Genomic DNA, 20,321 nt, shown 5'->3' on the forward strand with positions numbered 1-20,321 from the left:
TCCCGAGCCAAGTTACTGGTCTTGGTAACATAGCTTTTGGGTTTTAATGGCCATGTGAGGATGACAGAATGGCGTTCAAGACACTGTTGGCAGGGAGTTGGAAACAAAGATGAGCCTGTGTCTCATGTAATTTTTAGTTAGAATTTATACTGTCCTTATGGTCCAGGATCCCTCAACCTGATAAATTAACGTTAAATGTGCTCCCAGGCTGGTGAGACCTTGGGCCGTCTGCCTGACAGAAGCAAACATGTCTCTAGAGGGACACTCTCCACAGGACTCCCACAAGGCCCTGCCAAATAGGAGCTCGAATTTCAAAATCACAAAATAACGCAGGAAGAAACAATTTCCCATGAGCAAGAGCTGCAGAAACAACAAACAGCATAATTAAACCCCTAGGAATGTCAGCTGATAGGATTATCACACAGAAACTAAGAGATAGTATGTTTAAGTAACAGCCATGAAAGAAGACATGCAAATGTAAGAAGAAAGAGCAAGATGGTATTTTTAAAAGACAGGTGTGAAAAGAGTCAAAGAAAGCTTCTAGAACTGGACAGTATAGTCATTGAAAACAAACACCTAATATACAAATTAAACAGAACATTAAACTGAAGAGAGACATAATGGTGTTGAAGATAGATCTGACAGAATTATCTAGAATACAGCACAAGGGGTTATAAATGTGGGTACTATGACAGACTGGTTAAGAGACATGGAGGAGAGACTGACATACATCTAATGGATGTTCCAGGAGAAGAGTCTAGAGAGAATATTTAAAAGCTTAATGGCTGAGAATATATCAGAATTGCTGAGAGACATGAATACTCAGATTCAGGGAGCAAAAGTTTTGAGCAGGATTTTTGAAGAAAGAAATCTATAACTAGGCACATCATAGTAAAACTAGAAAACACCAAAGACAAATCAGGCAGGGAGGCAATGCACATTACCATGATGGAATGGAAATTGGACTGACTGAAGACTTTGCAAGGAATAATAGAAGTCAGGAAGCAGTCTGGAACTATATACCCAGCTACCCTATCATTCAAGAGTGAGAGAAACACAGAGATATTTTCTGACAAGCATGGGCTGACAGAACTTTTAAACAGGTGCTTCAAGAGAAAGAAGATTGTGCCCAGAAGAATTGAGATGAGGGAACAAATGGTAAGCAAAGAAACTGACTGAAATAAAGCCCATTGCAAACCAGCATATTTTATCTGTGTCAGTACAGCAATTTAAAAGACCCTGGAAGTCTGTTGACTGAAGAGTCATTTGAACCACCATCCACTGAATTTCTGTCCCTGACTTGAGTCAGTTTATAGACCCAGAGGCCCTCAAATGAAGAGAAAGTCACGGAGCAAATGTCAATGTATAATGTGAATCTTCATTCTAGTATTTCTCTGAGAGACTTGCAGCCAGTTAGTTAGGTACATAGGCACTGCAGAAAAGGGAAACACCAAAACAGTTAGTCATTATTGGATATTGACTCTAAGCTAATACTAATGGCTTGGAATGCAGAATGCCACCATGGTCCATCAGTCAGAGGGAGGCTTATCAGGATCAGATGATGGATGAAATCTTGAACAAAGTTCGTCTCATGGTTGTTTCTCTAGTTCCTGCAAGTATTTGTGGAGCACGTGCCCCCAGGTGCATGCGCACATGCACACACACTTATTCAGAAGCTGGAAGAATCTCCACGTTGCCTCTGTAACCCACCATGAAGTAAGAGCTATTATGCTAAAGAAGGCTAAGAAATTACTGGATTTCCCCCCACCCTTACTTCTTGCCAAAATACGAAATCCATAGAAATATCACATGCCTGTGGAAATATCAGGAAAAGCATGCCACGCAGAAAATAGTAAAAGACACAGAAGTAGTCATTTGTATCTCATTCACATGCCAATTCTGGCCAGTGCGAGAGATGAATGGACCTTAGGGTGTACATGTGGATTATCATAAATATAATCAGGTGGTGATTGCTGATTGCAGTTGCTATCCCAGATGTGACCTCCTTAATGGAGTAAATCAATATTCTTTTCTACATTCCAGCAAGCAGAGAACATTAAAAGCACCTTGCTTTCCTTAGCATAGAAAATTCTATACACTTACTGTCATGCACAGAGATATATCATTTTTTCCAAGTCTGAGCTCTAGTTTAGTCTTTGGAGATTTTAACCACACCACCCTCCACTGAGAATTACTCTAGTCTGCTCTGTTGATGATATCATGCTGATAGGACCTAGGTAAGAGAAAGTATGGGTATCTAGATACTTTGGAAAGACTCATGAGGGTTCAGAGACTTTGAGTTCAATTCTTTGAAATCACAGAAGCCTGCCACCTCTATGAAATTTGGAGGGGTCCAGTGACTTGAGGCACGTCAAGATATTTCTCCAAATGTGGAGGCCAAGTGGCTTCCGTTTTCATCCCCTACCAGTAATGAGGCACAATGCTTGGTGGGCCAATCTGGATGTTGAAGATAAAATTTGCCATATTTGTGTGTCCTACTCCAACCCATTTTGTAGGTAACAAGAAAAATGGCCAGTATTCAGTGGGGCCCAGGGTAAATAAAGGCTCTCCCATTGTCCCAGGCTGCAGTTCACCCAGATCTGCCACCAAGCCCTTATGACTCAAGGGATCCGAAAGGTGCTTGAAATGTCTGTAACAGGTCATGACACCTTATGGAGTTGGGAGTAATCCCTGTTGAGAGAAACATGTCAGTAAACCCTGTGATTGGAGCAAATCCATGCCTTCATCAGCAAGGAACTATTGTTTTTTGAGAGACTGTTCCTAGCTTGCTACCGGCCCTGGTAGACTGGCCATGAGAAACCAAATTGGTCATGTGACCTGAGCTGTCCATCATGAACTGGGTGTTGACTAATCCACCAAGCCGTAAAGTCTAGCGTAACCAGTACAACCCCATCCCCAAAGGGAAATCATATATACCAAATTGGGCTTTTATTCCTCCCCGTGCTGCCACCTGTTCTTCAACCCACACCCATGGGTTCACTGGGAGTTTCTCATAACTTGGTGACTGGGGAGAAAACTCGGTAGCCTGGCCTAAAGAAGGGCTCTGCAGGACGTGCAGGAGCCATGTGGAAATGGACTGCGAAGAGGCTCCTAATAATTAAGTGAAATACACAGGACTGTCTGTGAAAGCCATCCAGGCTCTTTCCTGGTGTTTTCATCCACAGTGCAGTGAATACTCTTGTACAGACAGACTTCCTTTGGCACATATTCAAGAGAGTTCCTAGAAGAGAGTTTTGAAAGCTTTTCTGACAGAAACCCCAGGAAGAAATGTATTTTGTGTTGTGCCCTGGAGAACACAAACTTGCCTAGCCACATGCATATAAGCACACACATATATGCCAGTGAAATAACATTTTCATAAAACAGTATTCACCCTAACTGCATGCAATGCAATCAGATATTTTCTATTCTATTTTCTTCCGGCTCACTTGTTTAATGTCGTCACAACCCACTAAAGTAACTCCACAACACATCCACTATAGTGTCATAGCCAGCAATTGAAAAATGTTCTCATATACACCTAAAAGTGGAATTCTTGGACCTAGATTACTGGCATTTTTGATTTGACTCAAATTTTCTAAATACTTATCTAAATTCTATTCTCTCAAGTGATTATGCCTTTGCTCCATATTCTCGTTAACACTATTTTCTTTCTTTTTTTTTTTTTTTTTTAGATGGAGTCTCACTCTGTTGCCCAGGCTGGAGTGCGGTGGCCTGATCTGGACTAACTGCAACCTCCGCCTCCCAGGTTCAAGTGATTCTCCTACCTCAGCCCCCCAAGTAGCTGGAAAACAGGTGCCTGCCACCACACCCGGCTAATTTTTGTATTTTTAGTAGAGACCAGGTTTCGCCATGTTGTCCAGGCTGGCCTCGAACTCCGGACCTCTGGTGATCCGCCCTACTCAGCTTCCCAAAGTGGTGGGATTACAGGCATGAACCACTGCGCCTGGCATCACTCATTGTTTTCTAAATGTGAAAAATTTGCTCATCTCTTTAGTGTGAAGTATCTAGAGTAGAAAAATATTATAGTAGCCAAAGGAAGAGGTAGAGTTTGGTCTTCATCTGTGGTCTTCTTTTCTTGTTCCTCTTTTTTTAATGTTTATTGATGTAATCAGTGTTTTGGGTTTTTTAAGTGAGATCTACTAGAATATGCTTAAATGTTTATGTTAATGATGTTGAGGGGAGGAAGAAATGAATGATTCTGAAAACCGTGTATTTGGAGGCACGGAGTCAAAGGCTCAAAGTACTTGAGGTGGGATGGAAATCAAAGTGCACATGAAGGGATCAGAGGAGAAATGTTTTCTCCCTTGTAACCAGAGGAGGAAGTTGGGTTAGAAGTAACATAGATTTAACATTTTAATGATGGGAAGATGAGGGGCTTTGTTTTAAGACAGACATGGTGCCTGTGCTCTGGAGCTTACAGTCCAGCAGAAAAACAGTCAGTAATTAGAAGTTACATGTGCTTAAAGTGAACATGGTGCCGTAGTGGGATTCAGTGAAGGATTTAACCTAGTTGCAGGACTCCATGGAAGACATACTAAGAACATGATGCTTAAGCTGCGACTTGAGTGATGAGGAAGAGTTACTGAGTCAAAGATTGGGAGAAAAGTATACCAGGCAACAAAACAGGGAACTTAAAGGAGTTTAAGTGGTTGAGAAAGTAAAGGAAAGTCAGTATTGCCAGTGTAGAGATTGAGGAGGACCAAAGTTGACTGGAAGCTAGAGAGGTAGGTAAGGTTGACATCATGTAAGGTCTTACAAGCCCTGTAAAGAGTTTGAACTTAATTACCACTTACATGGGAAGCCATTACAGAACTTTAAGCAAGAGGACAGACATGATCAGAAAGGTTTTCTGTAAAACATTACTACCGCTGCTTTTGGAGAATGTATCAGAGACGGGCCAGAGGAGATGTGGCCAGGACTATTTTTCAGTAGTCCATGCGACGACTGGTGACTTGGATTGGAGAAGGGGCAGCAGATATGGACAGATTTGAGAGATGGTGAAAAGACAGAATTGACAATATGTGGTAATGGAATGTTGGGATGTGTTTGTGCAGGGAGAGGAATGCAAGGAAACTCGTGTTTTTCACATAGGCGAGTGGGTGGATGTTGTACAATTTACTGAGATGGGAGAGACTGGAAGAGAATCAAGTTTAGTGGAGAGGATCATGAGTTCACTTATGTTCACTGTGACACATGTGAAATAAATGTGTCTCAGTCAGTAGTCCTTTTGTCAGCAGGTACCAAGAGACATACCAACAGGATACCCAAACAGGGCTTAAAGCTTTATGAAAAAAGTCTAGATGAAGTTGGTTGTTAGAATTGGTTCAGTGATTTAAAATGTCAATGCTGACGTCTCCGTAATTTTCTTGGCCTTTTCCTCATGATCACAAATACTGTTCAACACATCCAAGTCCAAGGCAGGAAGACAGGAAAAAGAGGGAAAAGGGCCTTCGCCGCTCGGGCCACCCAGGGGAAAACATGGCGTCTGCCCTGGAGCAGTTCGTGAACAGTGTCCGACAGCTCTCAGCTCAAGGTTTGTGAAGTTTTCTATGCCCAGTGTTCCTGACTTCGAAACGCTATTCTCACAGGTTCAGCTCTTCATCAGTACTTGTAATGGGGAGCACATTCGATATGCAACAGACACTTTTGCTGGGCTTTGCCATCAGCTAACAAATGCACTTGTGGAAAGAAAACAGCCCCTGCGAGGAATTGGCATCCTTAAGCAAGCCATAGACAAGATGCAGATGAATACAAACCAGCTGACCTCAATACATGCTGATCTCTGCCAGCTTTGTTTGCTAGCAAAATGCTTTAAGCCTGCCCTTCCATATCTTGACGTGGATATGATGGATATCTGTAAAGAGAATGGAGCCTATGATGCAAAGCACTTTTTATGTTACTATTATTATGGAGGGATGATCTATACTGGGCTGAAGAACTTTGAAAGAGCTCTCTACTTTTATGAACAGGCTATAACTACTCCTGCCATGGCGGTCAGTCATATCATGTTGGAATCATATAAAAAGTATATTTTAGTGTCTTTGATATTACTTGGCAAAGTACAACAGCTACCAAAATATACATCTCAAATTGTGGGTAGATTCATTAAGCCTCTTAGCAATGCATACCACGAGTTAGCACAAGTGTATTCAACCAACAACCCCTCAGAACTCCGAAACCTGGTGAATAAGCACAGTGAAACCTTCACTCGCGATAACAACGTGGGGCTGGTGAAGCAATGCTTGTCATCTCTTTATAAGAAGAATATTCAGAGGCTAACAAAGACCTTTTTAACTCTATCATTACAAGATATGGCAAGTCGTGTGCAGTTATCTGGACCTCAGGAGGCAGAAAAATATGTTCTGCACATGATAGAAGATGGTGAGATTTTTGCAAGTATTAACCAGCAGGACGGTATGGTCAGTTTCCATGATAACCCTGAAAAATATAATAACCCAGCCATGCTTCATAACATTGATCAGGAGATGCTGAAGTGCATTGAGCTGGATGAGCGGCTGAAAGCCATGGACCAGGAGATCACAGTGAACCTTCAGTTTGTACAAAAGAGTATGGGCTCACAAGAAGATGATTCAGGAAACAAACCATCCAGTTATTCTTGAAACTAACATCCATCCTGAGCTAAACAAGAGAAACTACCATCTTGGCCAGTGACAAGTGTTCGGAGGGCAGCAGAGAGGACCAAGCCTGTGTCACCTGGAGACTAAGAAATTAAGTTTTGTTTTGACATCTTCAGTCCTGTGTGCTTTCAGAAAACCATTCTCTCTGCAAAGAAAGGAAACAGATTTGCAAACTTTAAAGTCTGTCGTGGATTTATTTATCCTCAGATTATTGTTACTGCATTAAATCTACCTTTTTGTTTTAGGTTGCTTGAACATTAAAAAAAAAAAAGAGGGAAAAGGTTTTCTTCTTTTGATAGGTTGTCATTTTGTTCAAGAAGAAAAGCTACCATTTATTATTTTCCTAATTAGAGGCAATTTTAGTGGCTTCTGTATTAAATTTCTCATAATGAACATTTTTTTTCATCATCACACAGGTAGTTCTTAGCTGCATCATTGCATGTAAGATTGCTTAGGAGAAAGACTAGACATTAAAACAGAAGATGAAAAAAGAAGAATATTAGGGAAATTTCTGAAGAGTTTTCACAGTTAATGATTGGCTGTAGTAAACGTTTCCGGTAAAATGGTAGAAATATGTTTTCAATCAAATTAGGGTGACATGTTCAACATGGGAATGACCAACTGTGTGTTCAAATGCTGATGGGGGTCAATAAGATGAGGTCTAAAAAGTGGCCCTTGAGTTTAGTAACTTGTTGGTTATCTGGGACCTTTGCAAGAGCACTTTTAATACTGCTGGATGGCCAAATCACACTGAAGTGGGTTGAGAAGTGTATGAATGTTAGAAGATGAGGACCGTGTCACGTAGGACATATAAAAAACGTAAATGTGTTTTAATACTCATGAAATGAGCCCGGGTGTGGTGGCTCACGCCTGTAATCCCAGCACTTTGGGAGGCCGAGATGGGCAGAACACTTGAGGCCAGAAGTTCGAGACCAGCCTGGCCAACATGGTGAAACCCCATCTCTACTAAAAAAAATACAAAAAATTTAGCCAGGCATGGTGGCAGGCGCCTCTGATCCCAGCTACTTGGCAGGCTGAGGCAAGAGAATCTTTTGAACCTGGGAGGTGGAGGTTGCAGTGAGCTGAGATCATGCTATTGCACCCCAGCCTCGGCAACAAGAACAAAACTCCGTCTCAAAAAAACAAAACAAAACAACAACAACAACAACAAAAAACTCATGAGATGAATCCAGCAGAGATGGTAAGGTTGTAAATCAGCAACACAAGGGGATAATCCACACAGCACAATGCTGATTATGCAGGAAGGATACTAAGTGAGGTGATGCTTGGATAATAAGAGGCAAGGAGAGAAGCTTGGGGCCAATGGAGATAGGTTATGTATTTAGTGGTGGAAGGTTAGTATTTCGTATCTTTATGAATATGAAGATTTCATAAAATATGAAGTACTTTGTATTATTAAGTATTCATTAAGTATCATCATTATTCAATCATATCATATATCATTCATATAAGTATTCATTAAGTATATCATTAAGTATTCATTATCATATCATTAAGTATTCATTAAGTATGAAGTATCTTTTTGTGAGGAAATAATATTCTATTATAGTAATACCACTTTTTAAATCCATTCATCTGTTAAAAGATATTTGGCCAGCCAGGAGTGGTGGCTCACACCTGTAATCCCAGCACTCTGGGAGGCCAAGGAGGGAAGATCACTTGAGGTCAGGAGTTTGAGACCAGCCTGGCCAACGTGGTGAAACCCTGTCTCTAACAAAAATACAAATAATTAGCCAGACGTGCTCACTTGAACCCAGGAGGCAGGGCTTGCAGTGAGTCAAGATCACACCACTGCACTCCAGTGTGGGTGACAGAGCAAGACTCCATCTCATAAAAAAAGGATATTTGGCCATTGTGAATAGTGCTGCTAATAGCATTCATGTACCAGCATTTGTTTGAGTACCTGTTTTTAATTTTAGGGGGTATATACTGTAGAGTGGAATTGTTTGGTCATATGGTAATTACCTGTTTAACGTTTTGGGGAACTGCCAACCTGTTTTCCACAGTAGCTGCACCACACTGCTTTCCCACCAGCAATGTACAAGGTTCTGATTTCTCCACATCCTTGCCAACAGTAGTTATTTTCTGCGTCTTGTTTTTGGTTTTTTGTTTTATTTTTTATTGTAGCCATCCTACTGCGTGTGAAATGGCATGTCATTATGGTTTTGCTTTGCATTTCTCTAATAACTAACGATGTTCAGAATTTTTTCATGTGTTTGTTGGTCATTTTAAAAATCTTCCTTGGAAAAATGTCTATTCAAGTCCTTTGCCCATGTTTTGATTGTGTTGTTTGACTTTTTTGTTGTCAAGTTATAAAAGTTCTTTATGTATCATTGATATTAGAGCCTTATCAGATATATGATTTGCAAATATTTTCTCTACATGTTGCCTTTTAACTTCCCTCATAGTGCCCTTTGATGCACAAAAGCTTTTAATTTTGATAAAGTCCAATTTATCTATTTTTTTCTTCTGATGCTTGTGCTTGTGGATTACCAAATGCAAGGTCATGAAGATTTATTCTTATGTTTTCTTCTAAGAGTTTTATTTTTTTATTTACTTTTTAATTTATTTTTATTTTTTGAGATGGAGTCTCGCTGTGTTGCTCAGGCTGGAGTACAGTGGCTCCATCTCGGCTCACCACAACCTGTGCCCAGGTTCTCCTGCCTCAGCCTCCTGAGCAGCTGGGATTACAGGAGAGGACCACCAAGCCCAGCTAATTTTTGTATTTTTAGTAGAGGCGGGGTTTTGCCATGTTGGCCAGGCTGGTCTCAAACTCCTGACCGCAGGTGATCCACCCATCTCAGCTTCCCAATCTTTTTTTTTTTTTTTTTTTTGAGACAGAGTCTCGTTCTGTCACCCAGGCTGGAGTGTAGTGGTGTGATCTCGGCTCACTGCCCCCTCCGCCTCCCGGGTTCCAGCGATTCTCCTGCCTCAGCCTCCCGAGTAGCTGGGATTTGTATTATGTCTTAAAATAGGAAAGTGCGAGTCCTCCCATTTCGATCTTTTTCAAGATTGTTTTGGCCATTTGGAGGGCCTTGCAATATAAATTTTAGGATGAGCTTCTCTATTTCTGCAAAAAAAGGCCATTGGGATACTTTTGGTACTTCTGCAAGTGGAGATGAAAGAAGGGTTAAAAACAGAAAGGTTGCATGAAAGTCTGTTTAAGAAGCACTTAGATTTCCAGATACTCCCCTCACTCTGTTAACTGGGTGATTTATCTCCTGCACCCCGGAAGAAGATTCAAGGATTATTGTTAGGAGGGGAAAAATAGAGGAGCTCTGGAATGGGGGACTTCAGGCATAATTGAGGTTAAAAATCCCATATTGCAAAATGGAGTTAAGTGAACATAATCAAACAGATTATCAGACATCCGAGGAAAGTTTCTAACATGAAAGATAGAGAGGGACAGGAAGAAACTAGAAAGAAACTATGCAGTAATAGGAAGCTTTTTAAAAAAGCCATTAACCATTCCTCAGAGAGCAATCCCCAACCTTTTTGGCACCAGCGACCTGTTTCATGGAAGACAATTTTTCAACCGACCGAGGAAGAGATGGGGGGATGGTTTTGGGATGAAACTGTTCCATCTCAGATCATCAGGCATTAGATTCTCGTAAGGAGCATGCAACCTAGATTCCTCACATGTGCAGCTCACAGAACGGCTCCGCTCCTAAGAGAATCTAATGCCTCTGCTGATCTGACAGGAGGCGGAGCTCAGGTGGTAATATGTTCACTCGCCCACTGCTCACTTCGTGCTGTTCAGCCCAGTTCCTAACAGGCCACGGATCGATACTGGTCCAGCACCCAGGGGTTGAGGACCCCTGCCTTAGAGGTAAGACAAAATAATATATCCATAAAACCAGAGCAAGATACTATTTTTTTGTTTTTATTTGATTTACTTATCTTTTTTTGAGACGGAGTTTCACTCTTTCGCCCAGGCTGGAGTTAAGTGGCATGATCTCGGCTCCTCAACCTTCCAAGTAGCTGGGACTACAGGCACCCGCCACCACGCCCAGCTAATTTTTGTGTTTAGTAGAGAAGGGGTTTCGCCATGTTGGCCAGGCTGGTCTTGAACTCCTGATCTCAGGTGATTCACCAGCCTTGGCCTCCCAAAGTGCTAGGATTACAGGCGTGAGCCACCGGGACCAGCTTAAGATACTATTTTTTAAACAGAAAATGTGTTTGTTTTTTTTTTTCACATTCAGGGAGCTGGGCTCCCTGTCTTATTCTTTTTTTTTTATTATTATACTTCAAGTTTTAGGGTACATGTGCACAATGTGCAGGTTAGTTACATATGTATACATGTGCCATGCTGGTGCGCTGCACCCACTAACTCGTCATCTAGCATTAGGTATATCTCCCAATGCTAGCCCTCCCCCCCTCCCGCCACCCCACAACAGGCCCCAGAGTGTGATATTCCCCTTCCTGTGTCCATGTGTTCTCATTGTTCAATTCCAACCTATGAGTGAGAATATGCGGTGTTTGGTATTTTGTCCTTGCGATAGTTTACTGAGAATGATGATTTCCAATTTCATCCATGTCCCTACAAAGGACATGAACTCATCATTTTTTATGGCTGCATAGTATTCCATGGTGTATATGTGCCACATTTTCTTAATCCAGTCTATCGTTGTTGGACATTTGGGTTGGTTCCAAGTCTTTGCTATTGTGAATAGTGCCGCAATAAACATACGTGTGCATGTGTCTTTATAGCAGCATGATTTATAGTCCTTTGGGTATGTACCCAGTAATGGGATGGCTGGGTCAAATGGTATTTCTAGTTCTAGATCCCTGAGGAATCGCCACACTGACTTCCACAATGGTTGAACTAGTTTCCAGTCCCACCAACAGTGTAAAAGTGTTCCTATTTCTCCACATCCTCTCCAGCACCTGTTGTTTCCTGACTTTTTAATGATCGCCATTCTAACTGGTGTGAGATGATATCTCATTGTGGTTTTGATTTGCATTTCTCTGATGGCCAGTGATGGTGAGCATTTTTTCATGTGTTTTTTGGCTGCACTTTTGAGAAGTGTCTGTTCATGTCCTTTGCCCACTTTTTGATGGGGTTGTTTGTTTTTTTCTTGTAAATTTGTTTGAGTTCATTGTAGATTAGAAAATGTGTTCTTGGAAATTAAAATGTATTATCAAGGCCCAGCATGGTGGCTCATGCTTGTAATTCCAGCATGTTGAGAGACCGAGGTGGGAGGGTCCCTTGAACCCAGGAGTTCGAGACCAGCCTGGCAACATGACGAGACCCTGCCTCTACAAAAAAAAAAAAAAAAGGAAAAAAATTGCCAGGCATGATGGTTCATGCCTGTATTTCCAGCTACTCAAGAGGCTGAGCTGGGAGGGCTGCTTCAGCCCTGGAGTTCAAGGCTTCAGCGAACTGTGATCATGCCCGGGCAACAGAGCGACTCTCTCTCTCTCTCTATATATATATATATTATATATATATTTATATGTATATATTATATATTATATATTATATATATAAATATATATAATATATATATATATGAATGAAAACCTTTTTAGAAGTGTTGAATGATACTCATGTTTGGAGAAATCTTCCAGAAAGTAAAGCCAAATAATGAATTAGTAAGTAGAGGCACATGACAGAGAGAGAGAGAGAGAGGGGGGAGAGAGAGAGAGAGAGAGGGAGAGAGAGAGAGAGAGAGAGGGAGAGAGAGAGAGAGGGAGGGAGGGAGGGAGAGAGAGAGAGGGAGAGAGAGAGAGAGAGAGAGACAGAGAGAGAGAGAGAGAGAGAGAGAGAGAGAGAGAGAGAGAGAGAGAGAGAGAGAGAGAGAGAGAGAGGGAGAGAGGGAGAGAGAGAGAGAGAAAAGAGGAGAGGTGGCCAATGTCTATGGCCATACCACCCAGAACATGCCAATCTTGGAAGCTAAGCTGGGTCAGGCCTGGCTGGTAGTTGAATGGGAGACCACCTGGGATTACTGGGTACTGTAGGCTTTTGCCGGGCACAGTGGCTCACACCTGTAATCCCATCACTTTGGGAGGATGAGGCCGGTGGATCACGAGGTCAGGAGTTCGAGGCCAGCCTGGCCAATATGGTGAGACCCCCGTCTCTACTAAAAATACAAAAAAACTAGCCGGGCATGGTGGCAGGCGCCTGTAATCCCAGCTACTCAGGAGGCTGAGGCAGGAGAATCGCTTGAACTCAGGAGGCGGAGGTTGCAGTGAGCTGAGATTGTGCCACTGCACTCCAGCCTGGGCAATAGAGGGAGACTCCATCTCAAAAAAAAAAAAGAAAAAAAGAAAAAGAAGGAAGGAAGGAAGGAAGGGAAGGAGGAAGGAAAAGAAAATAGGAGAGGAGAAATAAGAGGTCTACACCAGAGTATCTAACATCCAAATAATAGGGATTCCAGAAAGAATAGGAGAAAACAGGTGGAAAGAAGTGATCAATAATTCAAAAAAAAATCTCCAGAACTAAGGGGTCATAAATGTCCAGCTAGGGCAGGAGCCTAAGGCAGGAGAATGCCTAGCACTTTCAAGGAACAGCAAGGAGGCCAATATGGCTAGAGTAGAGGGAGTGAAGGGGAGAGTTGAAGACAGGGAGGTCGGAGAGGTGACACGGGTGACAGACAAGTCCTGGCAAACTAAGGATTTGGGACTTTGACTCCGAATAAGTGAGGAACCTTCAGCATTTTGAGCTAGGAGTGATATGATTTGACTTACCTTTTAAGACATTTTATTTTGAAAGTATAGATTCACAGGAAGTTGCAAACATAGCTCAGAGAGGTCCCATGTTCACCCATTTTGCTCTGATGGATGGATCTTACACAATTATAGTACAATACAAAACAGGAAGTTTACATTTTTGTGTTATGTATTGTTCTGTGTCATTTTATCATATATATATAGATTCATGTAACCTCCACTATCAAGATACAACACTATTCCATCCACAAATATCTTCTTTCTGCTTCCTCGTTATAGTTATACACTCTACTTCCCCCACAACTATCTCTAATCCCTGCCAACCAATCATCTCTTTTCTATCTCTGTAATTTTGTCATTTCCAAAATATTGTATAAATGCAATTATGTACTAAACTATATTGTAAAATTAGCTTTTTTCATTCAGCATTATGATCCTGAGACTCATCTAAGTTGTTGCATGTATCAATAGTTTCTTTTTGGTTGCTGAGTAGTATCTGATGGCATGGATGTACCACAGTTTAACCATTTACCTATGGACATATAGTATGTGACCTTTAGGGCCTGGCTTTTTTCACTCCACATAATGCCCTTGAAGTCCATACAAGTTGTTGTGTGCTTCAGGACTCATTCCTTTTTATTGCTGAGTAGTATTCCATGGTAGGGATGTGCCAGACTTTCTCTATTCATTCACCTGCTGGTGGATATTTTGGTTATTTTCAGTTTTTTGCTATTACAAATAAGGCCAGGCACAGTGGCTCATGCCTGTAATCCCAGCACTTTGTGAGGCCGAGGCGGTCAGATCACTTGAGGTCAGGAGTTTGAGACCAGCCTGGGCAACATGGCAAAACCCCGTCTCTACTAAAAATACAAAAATTAGCGGGTGTGGTGGCGCCCACCTGTAATTCCAGCTACTCAGGAGGCTGAGGCTGGAGAATCGCTTGAACCCAGGAGATGGAGGTTGCAGTAAGCCGAGATTGTGCCACTGAACTCCAGCCTGGGCGACAGAGAGAGACTCCGTTTCAAAAACGAACAAACAAACCCCACAAATAATACTGCTACAAGCATTTGTGTACAGGTTTCTGTGCAGACATATATTTTCATTTCTTTAAGATAAATGCCCAGGAGTGGGATTGCTGGGTCATATCGTAAATGTACGTTTAGTTTTTTAGGAAACTGTTTTCAGGGTGGCTGTACCATTTTGTTCTTACCAGCAATATATGACAAATGCAGTTTCTCTTCAGTCTTGCCAGCATTTGGGATTGTCACTATTTTTTACTTTAGCTATTCTAATAGGAGTGTAGAGATATCTCACTGGAGCCACAATTTGCTTTTCCCTAATGGATAATGACATTGAACATCTTTTCATGTGCTCGTTTGCCATCATATATCCTCTTCAGTGAAATGTCTCTTCATGACTTTTGACTGTTTTTTAAATGTCGAGTTTGGAGAATTTGTATATATATCCTAGATATGAGTCCTTCGTCAGATATGTGGTTTACAAACATTTTCTCTCAGTTGGTAGCTTGCTTTTTTATCCTCTTACCAGTGTCTTTCATAGCATGAAATTTTGATGAAGTCCAATTTATCGATTTTTTTCTTTTATGGACATGGTTTTGGTGTCATGTCTAAAAACTCTTCACCAAGCCCTAGGTCCTGAAGATTTTCTCCTATGTTATTTTGTAAGAGTTTTATAATTTATGTTTTACACTTCAAGTTATAATTCAAATAAAACATTCAACATTCTCTGTTTCTCAAGTACCACTTAAATTGAAATCTGGAAACATGGTTATTTCTGGATTTTCTATCTATTACATTGATCTATGTGTCTGTCTCTTCACTAATAGCACACAGTCTTGATCACTGTGGTTCTGGTGTTCCTTGGCTTGTGGCTGCATAACTCCAATCAATGCCTCCTTCTTCATATGGCCTTCTCCTTTGTATCTGTGTCTTCTCTGCTTCTATGTCTTATAAGGAAAGTTGCCATTGGATTTAGGGTTCATCCAGATAATCTAGGATGATCTAATCTCAAGATTCTTTTTTTTTGAGACGGAATCTCACTCTGTTGCCCAGGCTGGAGTGCAGTGGCACAGTCTCAGCTTATTGCAACCTCCGCCTCCCAGGTTCAAGCAATTCTCTTGCCTCAGCCTCCCGAGTAACTAGGATTACAGGCATGCACCACCACACCGTGCTAATTTTTGTATTTTTAGTAGAGACTGGGTTTCACCATGTTGGCCAGGCTAGTCTCGAACTCCTGACCTCAGGTGATCCACCTGCCTCAGCCTCCCAAAGTGCTGGGATTACAGGCGTGAGCCACCGCGCCTGGCCTCACCTCAAGATTCTTAATCACATTTGCAAAAATCATTTTACTGAATAAAGTCATATTCACAAGTACCAGGCATTTGGATGTGGACAAACATTTTTGGGGCCCAACATTCAACCTACTACAGCTATTCTAGTTCCTGTGCCTTTCCATACAAACATTAGAATAATCTTGTGTATATCTACAAAAAAATTGGGCTGAAAGTTTTGACAGGAATTGCACGAAACCTGTGGGTCAATTTGGGAGAATTAATATCCCTACTATGTTGAGTCTTCTAACCAACGAACACAGAATATCTCTCCATTTAGATCTTTCTTTCATTAGCATTTAGCATTTTGTAGATATCAGCATACAATTCCTGTGCAAATTTTGTTATATTTACACCTAAGCATTACACTTTTCAGTGATTGTACATTTTTGGTTTGCATATTTTTACATATTTTTAATTTCAGCTTCCAGGTGTTGATTGCTTAGTACAGAGAAATACAATGGGGGGAGGTCGCTATATGTTAATCTTGTATCCTGTCGCCTTGCTGAAGTCACTTAGTTCCAGGAATTTTTTTTGTAGATTATTGGGATTTTCTATATAAACAATCATTGTATCTGCAAATAAGAACAGTTTTATTTCTTCTCTTTCAATATGTATGCCTTTTATTTAATTTTCCTTACTAATTGGTCTGGCTATGTCTTCTATACTAAGTTGAATAGTATATCAGACATCCTTACTTGTTCCTGATCTTAGGACCAGTAAATATGTTAGTTATAGCTTTTTTGTAGATGTTTCTTATTCAGCTTAGAAAGTTGCTACAGGGCCGGGCGCAGTGGCTCACACCTGTAATCCCAGCACTTTGGGAGGCTGAGGTAGGCGGATCACTTGAGGTCAGGAGTTCAAGACCAGCCTGGCCAACATAGGAAGACCCTGTCTCTACTAAAAATACAAAAATTAGCTGGGCATGGTGGCAGGCGCCTGTAATCCCAATTACTTGGGAGGCTGTGGTGGGAGAATTGCTTGAACCCGGGAGGCGGTGGCTGCAGTGAGCCAAGATCACACCACTGCACTCCAGCCTGGGCGACAGAGAAAGACTCCGTCTGGGAAAAAAAAAAAAAAAGAAAGTTGTCATGGACTAAATGTTTGTGTCCCCCAAAGACTCATATGTTGAAGCCCTAACCCCCAGTGTGATGGTGTTAGGATGTTAGATGTTGGGAGATAATTTGGTTTAGATGAGGTCATGAGGGAGGGATCCTCATGACGGGATTAGTATCCTTCTAAGAAGAGACAAGAGTAAAGTTGTCTCTCACTCCCCCATCTCCACCACGTAAGGACATAGCAGAAGGCAGCTGTTTGCAAGCTGGAAAGAGAACCCTCACCAGAGCCCGACCATACTGACACCCTTATCTCAGACTTTCCAGCCTTCCACACTGTGAAAAATAAATGCCTATTGTTTAAGCCACGCAATCTATAGTATTTTGTTACAGAAGCTTGAGCTGACTAAGACAATTCTCGTCTATTCCAATTCTCCTCTATTTTTTAGTTTTTATTATGAATGGGTATTGAATTTTGTCAAATGCTATTTTCTGGATCAATTTATATGATGATGCAATTTTTCATTTTCACCTGATTTATGGTGGATTACATTGGTTGATTTTCAATTATGGAACCAACCTTGCATCCTTGGAATGAACGCACTTGGTCATGGTGCATTATTCTTTTTATATAGTGCTGAATTCTATTTGCTAATATTTTGGTAAGAATTTTTGTGTCTATATTTACAAGGGACATTGGTGTCCTCATACTGTCTGATTTGGGTATAAGTATAATAATGGCTGAACACAATGAGTTGGAAAGTGTTTCCTCCTCTTCTGTTTTCTGGAAGAGATTGTGTAGAATTGTTACTTAAAGTGTCTGTTAGAATTATCTAGTGAAACCATCTGTGCCTGAAGATTTGGGTGGTGGGGGGGCTTAGGGGAGTTAAATAAGATTAAATTTCCTTAATAGTTATATGGCTATTCAAATATCTATTTCATGTTAAGTGAGTGGTGACAGTTTGTACTTTTTGAGGATTTGGTCCGTTGTTCTAAGTTGTTGATTTAAACAAGCCACTACATTCCCTTAAGCCAAAGCCTAATCCAGAGCAAGGCCCTAATTCTCTTCAATTCTACGAATGCTGAGAGAGGTCAAGAAGCTACAGAAGAAAAGTCGGAAGCTAACAGGGATTGGTTCCTGTGGTTTAAGAAAAGCCATCTCCATAACATAAAAATGCAAGGTAAAGCAGCAAGTGCTGATGCAGAAGCTGCACACATTGTCTAGGAGGTCTAGCTAAAACAATTGATGAAGGTGGGGACACTAAACAATCGATTTTTGATGTAGATGAAACAGCTTTACATTGGAAGAAAATGCCATCTAGGACTTTCATAGCTAGAGAGAAGGCAGTGCCTGGCTTCAAAGCTTCAAAGGACAGGCTGACTCACTTGGTAGAGGCTAATGCAGCTGGTGACTTTAAGTTGAAGCCGATGCTCATTTACCATTCTGAAAATCCTAGGGATCTTAAGAATTATGTTAAATCTACTCTCCCTGTGCTCTATAAATGGAAAAAATAAAAGGCTATATGACAACACATCTGTTTAAAGCATGGTTAACTGGATATTATAAGTCCACTGTTGCAACCTACTGCTAAGAAAAAAATATTCATTTCAATATATTACTGCTCAATGACAATGCACCCAGTCACCCATGAGCTCTGATGAAAATGTACAAGATTAACGTTGTTTTCATGCCTGCTAATACAACATCCATTCAGCAACCCGCGGATCAAGGAGTAATTTCAACTTTCAAGTCTTATTATTTAGGAAATACATTTTGTAAGGCTATAGCTGTCGTAAATAGTGCCTCCTCTGATGGATCTGGAAAAATAAACAGAAAACCTTCTGGAGAGGATTCACCATTCTAGATGCCATTAAGAACATTTGTGATTCATTGGAGGAGATCAACATATCAACCTTAACAGGAGTTTGGAACAAGTTGATTCCAACCTTCATGGTTAATTTTGAGGAGTTCATGAAAGAAGTAACTGCAAAGGTGGTAGAAATAGCAAGAGAATTATAATTAGAAGTGGAGGCCAGGCACAGTGGCTCATGCCTGTAATTCCAGCACTTTGAGAGGCTGAAGCAGGAGGATTGCTTGAGCCCAGGAACTCGAGACCAGCCTGGGCAAGATAGGGAGACCTCATCTCTACAAAATATTTTTAAAAACTTAGCTGGGCACAGTGGTTCCAGCCTATGGTTCCAGCTACTCAGGAGGCTGAGGTAGGAGGATTGCGTGGGCCCTGGAAGTTAAGACTGTGGTGAGCCATGTTTGCACCACTGCTCTCCAGCCTAAGCAACAGAGCAAGACCCTGTTTCAAAAAAAAAAAAGAAGTGGAGCCTGATGATATGACTGAATTGCTGCAATCTCATGATCAAACTTAAACAGATAGGGACTTACTTCTTATGCATGAGCGAAGGAAGTGGTGTCTTGAGATGGAATCAACTCCTAGTGAAGATACTGTGAACATTGTTGAAATTACAACAAAGGATTTAGAATATATTACATAAACTCGGTTGATAAAGCAGCAGCAAGGTTTGAAAAGATTGACTCTAATTTTGAAAGAAGTCCTAGTATGGGTAAAATGCTATCAAACAGCATCACATGTTACAGAGAAATCTTTCGTGAAAGGAAGAGTTAACTGATGTGGCAAACTTCACACCGTTATCTTATTTTAAGAAATTGTCTAGGCTGGGTGCGATGGCTCATGTCTGTAATCCCAGCATTTTGGGAGGCCGAGGTGGGTGGATCACGAGATCAAGAGATCGAGACCATCCTGGCCAACATGGTGAAACCCTGTCTGTGCTAAATAAAATACAAAAATTAGCCGGGCATGGTGGTGAGTGCCTGTAGTCCCAGCTACTTAGAAGGCTGAGGCAGGAGAATCGCTTAAACCCAGGAGGCAGAGGTTGCAGTGAGCTGAGATCGCACCATTGCACTCCAGCCTGGGTGACAAGAACGAAACTCCATCTCAAAAAAAAAAAAAAAAAAGAAAGAAATTGTCACAGCTACCTCAGCCTTCAGCAACCACCACCCTGATCAATCAGCAGCCATCAACATTTGAAGCAAGACCTTCCACCAAGAAGCAGATCATGACTTGTTGAAGGCTCTGGTGATCAGCAGCAATTTTTAGCAATAAAGTATTTTTAATTAAGATATGTACATTGTAGGCCAGGCGCCATGGCTCACGTCTGTAATCCTAGCACTTTGGGAGGCCGAGGCCAGGCTGATCACCTGAGGTCGGGAGTTTGAGACCAGCCTGACCAACAGGGAGAAACCCCATCTCTACTAAAAATACAAAATTAGCCGGGCCTGGTGGTAGATGCCTGTAATCCCAGCTACTCGGGAGCCTGAGGCAGGAGAATCACTTGAACCCGGGAGGTGGAGGTTGCGGTGAGCCGAGATCACGCCATTGCACTCCAGCCTGGGTAACAAGAGCGAAACTCCATCTCAAAAAAAAAAAAAAAAAAAAAAAGATATGTACTTTTTTTCTTTTTTTTTATTGAGACAGAGTCTCACTTTGTCGCCAGGCTAGAGTGCAGTGGCACGATCTGGCTCACTGC

General features: G+C 41.4%; 1 protein-coding gene across 1 annotated transcript; it reads left to right on the forward strand.

Moving 5' to 3' along the window:
- The first annotated feature begins 5,476 nt into the window (after nucleotides 1-5,476).
- Nucleotides 5,477-6,906, forward strand: LOC109024660 (COP9 signalosome complex subunit 3). Its single transcript, XM_019018938.4, is given in 2 exon segments — nucleotides 5,477-5,554; nucleotides 5,557-6,906. Coding segments are annotated over 2 exon segments (1,140 nt in total). The 5' UTR covers nucleotides 5,477-5,502; the 3' UTR covers nucleotides 6,645-6,906.
- The last annotated feature ends 13,415 nt before the right edge of the window (nucleotides 6,907-20,321 follow it).

This window comes from Gorilla gorilla, chromosome X (genome assembly GCF_029281585.2).
Source record: "Gorilla gorilla gorilla isolate KB3781 chromosome X, NHGRI_mGorGor1-v2.1_pri, whole genome shotgun sequence".
In the NCBI taxonomy this organism is placed as follows: domain Eukaryota; kingdom Metazoa; phylum Chordata; class Mammalia; order Primates; family Hominidae; genus Gorilla; species Gorilla gorilla.